Source organism: Glycine max, chromosome 2, assembly GCF_000004515.6.
Source record: "Glycine max cultivar Williams 82 chromosome 2, Glycine_max_v4.0, whole genome shotgun sequence".
Taxonomy (NCBI): domain Eukaryota; kingdom Viridiplantae; phylum Streptophyta; class Magnoliopsida; order Fabales; family Fabaceae; genus Glycine; species Glycine max.
Window position 1 is genome coordinate 15248269 of NC_016089.4, and position 8771 is coordinate 15257039.

At 35.4% G+C, this 8771-nt stretch overlaps 2 protein-coding genes across 3 annotated transcripts; one reads left to right on the plus strand and one right to left on the minus strand.

Annotated features, from left to right (window-relative positions):
• Positions 1-892: 892 nt before the first annotated feature.
• Positions 893-3626, minus strand: LOC112999382 (ammonium transporter 2 member 5). 2 transcript variants are annotated; one of them, XM_026125524.2, is made up of 3 exons: positions 2696-3626; positions 2045-2345; positions 893-1680 (listed from the first exon to the last, which is right to left on the minus strand). In XM_026125524.2, exons 1-3 carry the CDS (start codon positions 3284-3286, stop codon positions 1142-1144), a joined length of 1431 nt encoding a protein of 476 aa, XP_025981309.1. In that variant the 5' UTR covers positions 3287-3626; the 3' UTR covers positions 893-1141. The 2 variants fall into 2 exon arrangements, with proteins under 2 accessions (XP_025981309.1, XP_025981311.1); XM_026125526.2 differs by having other exon boundaries at positions 895-1680; positions 2060-2345; positions 2696-3622.
• Positions 3627-5544: 1918 nt separating this feature from the next.
• On the plus strand, positions 5545-8342 carry LOC100783986 (37 kDa inner envelope membrane protein, chloroplastic-like). Its single transcript, NM_001253319.2, has 4 exons — positions 5545-5564; positions 5708-6287; positions 6609-6915; positions 7913-8342. The coding sequence occupies exons 2-4, from the start codon at positions 5722-5724 to the stop codon at positions 8066-8068; spliced, it is 1029 nt and encodes a 342-aa protein (NP_001240248.1). The 5' UTR covers positions 5545-5564; positions 5708-5721; the 3' UTR covers positions 8069-8342.
• Positions 8343-8771: the final 429 nt, after the last annotated feature.

Sequence of the window (8771 nt, forward strand, 5' to 3'; positions counted from 1 at the left end):
GCACAATTTCAGAGAAGCGTAATAGCGCATGTTTGACACTCTTGCGGCAATGACTCTACAGCATATTGTTTTGGTACAGTAGGAATTTAAAGACATACTACAACATAATTAACCCTTTTTTTTTTCATTTTATCCATTTTCGTGTTACTTGAAATGCTAAGATAATGTGCTATGAAAATAGCATTATTTTATTTTAAAATGTACTATTTATCTCATTTATAGAGTAAGTAAGTTAGGTTTGTGATTGTCCTAACTAAATTTAGTAAGTTAGGTTTGTGATTGCTGATTAAATGTAATCTCTGCTAACCTTTCAATCTTAAGTAAGTAGGTAGAGAGCATTAAATCCCCACTAAAATATTTCTACACTTGATTTTCATTTTTCTTCAACATAGAGAAAATACTTATGTAAATTGTATGTTGCTCTCCTTTTCATTTTTATTTGTGTCCTAATGTACAAATTAATTAGTTACACAACACAAAAAAAATCATGAACTAAAGAAGGAAGATGGAAAGTGCAGTGATACACACGGAGTCAAGACGTAACAAAATTTATTGTTCTTTACAGGAACTGCGTGAGCGTGGTCTTCTTCTAAAGGCTATTCTTACAATTTAAAAAGTAAATATGAAAAAATTTTAAAAAAATGAATTTTTTTATTATTAATACTTAAAGTTATTTTTAAGTATATAAAAATAATAATTTTTCAATAAAGAATAAAATATTTATTATACTTTTGCATTTTAAATACAATAAATAATTTTTACCATTTGTAGACATTTACAATCAATTCTAAAAACTAACGTTAACAAGAATTGTAAAAATTGATATAGCTACTCTAGTCTAAATAAAGCGTGCAACTTTCTTGTCATTGTTTGTTCAAGGCATACTATAAGTTAACAAAAACAAGCTTACTTAAATAAACATCATTATTTCATTAAGCAAATCTACAACGGGTCATCTTGCAATTGACATCCTGGCATTGCAACAACAATCACAGAGGAACCAAATTCTCTTCTTACTAGTAATACTAGATTACTGATCCTTATTTTAATATCTCCCTCTCAAACAATCACAAAACCAACAAAAGAGCTAGAATATTTTATCCTTCATTGAGTTCATTCCATTAATTGAGCATCACTCGAATTAAGTTCTTAGTTCCACAGTTGGCCATTCAAGATTCTTTTCAGATGTCAAAGGCTCAGTAGCAGTCTCAAGCTTCTCTCCATCACCCCACAATGCATATGCAACTTCGCCATGGACTGCTTCATCCCCAACTTGCAAGTCATCTTCACTCAGCCTAAGTGGAACTATGATCCTAACCAACAAGCACACAATGCTAGTTGTGGTGACATTGAGAAGTATCACAAACACAATGCCAAGAAGCTGAACCATCATTTGCCTGAACCCTGCATTTGGCCTCCCATTGAATATGCCATAAACAAGACCCGTATAATGTAGGGAATCTTCTACTCCATAGAAGAGATAACAAAGCTTAGGGTCAGCAAAAAAACCAGCCAAAATGCCACCTAGGCTACCAGCCACGGCATGGGTGTGGAAAACTGCTAGAGTATCATCAACTTGTTTGAGGAGCTTACTTTCTTTGTGCAGGACCATCATTGTGTACCATGGGATGCTTCCGGACATCATTCCCATTATGATTGCTGCCCAACCTTGCACCACACCTAATCTCAAGTAAATAAATAAACCAAGTTTCAGATTTCCTAAGAAATTCATTTTAGTCACAACACTAGAAGCATATATAATATGATGCTTGGTTAATTGTAGTTTTTATTAGTACTTGGAAAATGGATCATTTTTGTTTGTTTAACTCACCAATTTTCTGAACCTTAAATTTTAGTTCTTGGCACTACTGAAATTCATTTATTTAAAGAGTTGATCTCTCTCAATAAATATTTATCTATATATATATATTAACTTTTAAATCAAATCTCTCACCCATATGTTTAAGAGGGAAAGTTATATGTTAACCATATAAGATACTATTAACGCTGTTAATGCTTGGTAAAATATGTGACATAACGTTACGTGGGCATATGGTACCGGCAGCAGGGGTGATGCAAACAAGGCCAGTGATCATGCCTTGAGTGGCACCAATGACGGAAGGTTTTCCAAAGAAGAGGATGTCAAGGAAAAGCCAAGTCAACAAGCTCATTGCTGTGCACACGTGGGTGTTAAGCACGGCCAGAGATGCATCTATGCTGGCTGCGTATGGATCTCCACCGTTGAATCCAGACCAACCCATCCATAGTAAGCCAGCCCCAGCCAGCATCAGAAGTATGTTGTTTGGAGGGAACCTCTCTCTGTCCTTCACTGCCCTTGGTCCTACCTGCATACAAAATCATATCCCTCACTTCATTCACCATCTGTTATCATCAATAAACTTATTTGTCACAAAATTACTAAAGTAACCTAAAATCAATATTTTGAAGACAAACATCATATAAATTTGGTAGCTACAACTCAGGATATTGATTAACCTCAAATAATTCCGCATCACTTAATAATTTTCAAACAACCCTTCATTAATTATACTCGTATTCCTAAAAATCAAAAGTAAATTATACTATTCCTTTTTATTTACACTATAACTTATTTTTTATAATAAGAAAGGGAAGTAGTAGTTATTTAGGGAGATCATGCATGAAAGATGATGCAAAACAATTAGAAATTATATACCCAACATGCTGCGACGAAACCAGCAACCCCAGAAGAAAGGTGAATAACAAAGCCACCAGAATAATCAATGAGGCCCATCTTGAACAACCATCCATCGGTGCTCCATATACTGAAGGCACAAATGGTGTAAGAGAACGTAACCCATAATGGAACAAACAACATCCATGCATAAAAGTTCATTCTCCCAAGCAACGCCCCCGCTATGAGAATCAACGTGATGGCAGCAAAAACCAGCTGAAAGTACACCATGGTGGCGTTGGGAAATTCCCCAGCAAAAGTTTTGCGAAAAACGAATTCCCGGTCCAAGGCCGTGTTTGGCTGTCCCAGAAATGGAAGGATCCTCTCGCCGAATGACATTTTGTAGCACCACCCAACCCAACAAACAAGAACCGCCGCAAAAGCGTAGAGGGCCATGAAGGCAGAGTTCAAAGCCCATTTCTTCTTCACTATGCTGCCGTAGAGGATGACCAGGCCCGGAACGCTTTGCAGGCCCACCAGAGTAGCTGACGTCAGCTGCCACGTGTTGTCACCCCTGTTCATCCACTCTGGGCTTCCGTCAACGGGCAACAAGTTTGATGGTAGGTGACTCATTTCTGATATATATACTGTTCTATATATGCATGTATTCCCAGAATATATAACCACGTAGCTTCAAGTGGAGGTTTAAGGATCCAGAATAAACAACAGAGAGCGATTATATAGTATTTGGCAAACAATAGTGTATTAATATGTATTTGTGTCGCTAGCTCTATATTCTATATTATATGATTGGAATTTGAGATTGACAAGGTTGGCGTATTTGAGAACGGAGAATCCAAGGCCTAACAAAGCCCGTCGATTCTTGTAATGTGAATTAATCTTTTAACCAAGCCATTGGTTGTAACATTTAAACTATAATAATCTGATCATGAGTTGTACTTGCTTCTTGTATTGTGAATATTTAAATTTAAACAAGGAGTTTCGCCATTGATGCTAACATTATTGTGCTCACTTATATTTATAATCTGATCATGACTTGGGCTTGTCTAATCTAACCAAAAGGCAAGTCTGAGGGGACCATAAAGTAGTGTACATTAACATCAATCACGTATATTTTAAATGCTAAACAAGGAACAAGAGAGTGACACTCCTCACAATATCCAAAAAATGGTCTGTAGTATCCCATATTTTTTTAAAACTTACCTAACGTCGTTAAAAAATGGGATATAACAGATATATTTATTTAATTAGTCTTAAGATATAATTTTGAAATGTGAATATAAAAATAGAGGAAAATCAAAATAGACTTAATTAATTATATATGACGATGCCACCTTTTATGTCAGGTTTTTAACGTTAGATAATGAATTGTAACAATATACGCAAAAGGAAAAGGTATAACCGTATAAGCATTTTTTTAATTGAATATATTTCATAAACTTGTTATATCTGATGTGTTATTAACTTTGTCCCATATGAACACTATCCAACCAACCCAACAAATACACTAATATTTTTTTCTATTGTACGTATGTCACTTTTAAAATTGGTTGATACGATAATTAAATCTGAAATTGGTAGATACCATACAATTCAATTGGGCCTCGACTTTGAAAGAGAAAATCAACTTTAACTGGAACAGAGGAGTTTGGGGTAAAACTTCCTCCACCTCCATTGCATTTGAAAAGCTCAATTCAAAATGTAATTTTACATTTTGTATTAAACTTTTTGAAATACAATGGAGTGCAAGAAGCAATATTGAAGGTGCAGGGAAGCAACAGTCCACTCAAGAATCTGGTTTGCATTTTGTTCTCCATTGGTAAAAGCGGAGGCAGGGGAAGAGATGTAACCCACCCCACATTATCTCTCTCTCTTACTCTATATAGATTTTTTTTTTTGTATTTTCACTTCTTATAATTGTTAAAATACAAATTAACTATTTTAATAATTAAATAATTTAAATTATAACAATAATTAAATAAATAATGAAATTAAATATTTAACTAAAAATATGAGACGAGTTTTACAAGGATTTTTCCAAACCTTTAAAAACTCATAAACATGATTGGGCTTAAGTTATCATTGTCCCACCTACACCAAAACCAACCATGTGTAGAGGATGGGTCATGTGTCCTGTTTTGGCAGCTGGTATTTGTGGGTAGATACAGGAACATTATAATGTTGTTAGGGTAGATTTGGTAGCTAAGGATGGATATGTTTTTGTATTTGGGGTTATTAACTATTTTTATTGTAAGGATGGTAAAAATAACAAATAGCCTCTTGTATATGGGTTTAGGTATCTCTTGTGCCTATATCAATATATTTTCTTTGGCCGACAAAAAAAAAAGTGTTTTGTGGAAATAAGAACGCAGAGAGCCAAAGCTGTCCATGTGTCATGTTGCCATGCCAAGGCTGAATTGTCTATGCTCTCTCTCTCCCTTGCACACACAGAGGAAAACACTTAGAGTTGGTTTTGCTATTTTATGGGACAAGGTGTAATAATATCTTATATGGTAAAAGTATTTAAGATATAAATATATATTGTATAAAAATACACCTAATTTCATTTAAAAAATTTAAAATAAGAAATAATATTTTAAATTATGTTTTGTGAGGAATTTAAATCCAAAAATCCAGTAAAGCATATATTTAAGCCAGTATTTTATTTATTTATTCATAGCTTTTGATAATCCTTCCTGATTTGTGTGTGGTGTAATTTTTGGAGAATTCTGGTTGATTAGAGCAGGAAAAAATGTAAAGACAAACTAATAGTAATAGCAAGTCTCCAACACACTTTCCTAATGATGGAAAATAGGCGTATTGTAGCGAGTGGTGAGAAATAAATTGCAATTTAATATATTTTTGTGAACGACACCAAATTCAATCAAAGGTTGTGGTTCCTTCATCTCTTTCGTTTCGTCCTTGCCTTCACCCCAAAGCCTATTTTCCCATTTTCCCCTTTTCATGATAACAACTCTCCATGTAGGGCAAACTTCACTTCAATTGAACTAACTTGTCTGTGGCTTTTTGTAGATTGATTCAATTCAATGGGTTCAGTAATGCTCAGTGGAACTGAAAAGCTCACTCTCAGAACCCTAACCGGGAACGGCTTAGGTTTCACTGGTTCGGATTTGCACGGTAAGAACTTCCCAAGAGTGAGTTTCGCTGCTACCACTAGTGCTAAAGTTCCCAACTTTAGAAGCATAGTAGTACCCAAGTGTAGTGTCTCGGCTTCCAGGCCAAGCTCGCAGCCAAGGTTCATTCAGCACAAAAAAGAGGCCTTTTGGTTCTATAGGTTTCTCTCAATTGTGTATGACCATGTCATTAACCCTGGCCATTGGACCGAGGACATGAGGGATGATGCCCTTGAACCCGCTGATCTCAATGACAGGAACATGATTGTGGTGGATGTTGGTGGCGGCACGGGTTTCACCACTCTTGGTATTGTCAAGCACGTGGATGCCAAGAATGTCACCATTCTTGACCAGTCACCCCACCAGCTCGCCAAGGCCAAGCAGAAGGAGCCACTCAAGGAATGCAAAATAATCGAAGGGGATGCCGAGGATCTCCCCTTTCGAACTGATTATGCCGATAGATATGTATCCGCAGGAAGGTACAGCTCTATGCTGTTTCATCTGTCCTTACATGATGATGATATTGTGTGATTGTGATGACAAGTTTTCATTGCCGTGCTTTAGTTGCATTGTTGTTATTCAAGTGTTCAATTTATTCAGTGGCATAGATTTGAAGTTACTTTACAATTTTGGCTATTACTTGTATATATATGTATAGCGTGTTTAGTTGCACACCTCAGATGTGATTTCCATGTTTCGGATGTGATTTTAAGAAGCTAATAATTATAGTTTGGACATCACAAATATTTAGTAGTGGTTTGCTTTATAGGAGGTGATTATGATGAGCTTTTGTTTCTCAGTATTGAGTACTGGCCGGATCCACAGCGTGGCATCAAGGAGGCATACAGGGTTTTGAAACTTGGAGGCAAAGCGTGTCTAATTGGTCCGGTCTACCCAACATTTTGGTTGTCACGTTTCTTTGCAGATGTTTGGATGCTTTTCCCCAAGGAGGAAGAGTATATTGAGTGGTTTCAGAAGGCAGGGTTTAAGGACGTCCAACTAAAAAGGATTGGCCCAAAATGGTATCGTGGGGTTCGCCGTCATGGCTTGATTATGGGTTGTTCAGTGACCGGTGTTAAACCTGCATCTGGAGATTCTCCTTTGCAGGTATTTGTCATCTTAGCTTCTCCATCTATATGTTTCTTGTAGCTTTGTCCTTGTTTTATTTGGGCGATTTGTTATTGTTTTATATTAACTTGAATCATAGGCAGGTTGTATGTGGCCGTATCTCTCTCTGTGATGGTGTGTGTCTGTTTTGTAATGATACATCCTACCATTTTATGATTTACAGAACATAAACAAAGTAGACACTTAACTTGGATAGTTAATAGCAGTGTGGACACCTCATACTGACAACTATTACACATTTAACACTAGAATTTGCTTCTTGGGAGATGTGGCAAGTGGAAACTGGTGATATTTAGGAACTTGAGATATTTTGTGATCCCATCTTTTCCTGAATCCTGATTAACATTTGATATTTGCTTAGGCTGTTGTGCACTTGTGCTTGAAGATGACTGGTCATATACTGGTAATAAGGAAAGAATGTTTAACATGAAAACAATTGACTGTTTAGAAGTGTCAATAAACCAAAATGAAAAGTAAAAAGAAAATAACTGTACACTGAGTATGATAAGCAAACTAATGAGGTTGATTTTATTGGTTATCTTCAGTTTTAATTTACTTGCTAGGTCAAGTTTCACTTTTTAATTTCAACTCGTAAAGTTTCTCATTCTTTGAATAAATTGAAGTTCAATAATTCAATACATATTTTGTTTACAAAATTATTATAAATAGGCAGGTAAATGTACTGGGTTTCTTCAACTGAATGTTATCTTTTAGGTTCTGAGTGAATGCTGTGAATACTTTGGTTGAGTCTGGATTTCCAATAAAGCACCAACATTTTTACCATTGCCTATGCCAAACACTTTTCTTGCTTCACTGCAACATGTCTCTATTCATCATAATAATGTCATAAGATTTAAGGTTTTATTGAATGTTTGAATTGTTTTCGAAAAGTAATATATTTCCTTATCATAACTTCACAAGAGGGAGTAACACATAAAATATGCTGATTGACTTCGGTTTCTACAATTTGCTGCAGCTTGGTCCAAAGGAAGAAGATGTTGAAAAGCCCGTTAATCCTTTTGTCTTTGCACTGCGCTTCGTTTTGGGTGCCTTGGCAGCGACATGGTTTGTGTTGGTTCCTATTTACATGTGGCTGAAAGATCAAGTTGTTCCCAAAGGTCAGCCAATCTAAGAGATATTGATAATTAGTAATCCTTTTGATACTTATCAGTGTCTTCTCCAAAGTTTCATCAAATGTACGCGCAATTAAGAGAAATTTGATCAAATGTCAAATAGTTTATTACGTAATTGAGTTTAAATTTTCTGGGTGCTTTAGCAAGCTATGATAATTTGGGCGGGAGGGGCTAATGCAACGTCATTTTGTTCTGTCCATCAGCAGTCTTAGAGGTCAATTATTCCAACATTGTTTTATGCAATGATTATATAAGGACGTTAATGTTTGTTTAGGGTCTAACATTCCTTTCTTTTTATCAACTGATACTAATCCAATATGTCTGTTAATGTTAACCTTTTGAAGGATAATATATTAAGGAATATAATGCTCTAATAAAATCTGAGAGCCTGATAATTTGACATTAGTTATGCTTTTCCAGCTGAGAGATAGAGACCAGCTTTGCAACATGAACAAACCTAACCAAGTAGGTATGGGCCTGGCCTACCCAAGTATTTTATTGGCCCATTTTTTTGCACTCTCTTTTTTAAGGGCGCTCTTTTGTTTTTTGGTCAAATTTTATCTTTACCAATAATAAAGGGAATACTTATATTTTTTGACTGTTTTACCCTTTAACTAATTCTGAAAACTGGCCTCTTATCATATGGTTATTGTAAAAGATAATTCCTTAAATACACTATTTATTTACATCTCTTAATCATTT

Bases quoted from the DNA above. Each gene is read 5' to 3' on its own strand.
- LOC112999382 (XM_026125524.2), bottom strand. From the start codon at position 3,286: ATGAGTCACCTACCATCAAACTTGTTGCCCGTTGACGGAAGCCCAGAG. The intron at 2,346-2,695 runs GTATATAATTTC...TTTTGTATGCAG, and splicing joins GTTTCGTCGCAGCATGTTGG to GTAGGACCAAGGGCAGTGAA. The intron at 1,681-2,044 runs GTAACGTTATGT...ACTTGAGATTAG, and splicing joins TGCCGGTACCATATGCCCAC to GTGTGGTGCAAGGTTGGGCA.
- LOC100783986 (NM_001253319.2), top strand. From the start codon at position 5,722: ATGGGTTCAGTAATGCTCAGTGGAACTGAAAAGCTCACTCTCAGAACC. The intron at 6,288-6,608 runs GTACAGCTCTAT...TTTGTTTCTCAG, and splicing joins AGATATGTATCCGCAGGAAG to TATTGAGTACTGGCCGGATC. The intron at 6,916-7,912 runs GTATTTGTCATC...AATTTGCTGCAG, and splicing joins CTGGAGATTCTCCTTTGCAG to CTTGGTCCAAAGGAAGAAGA.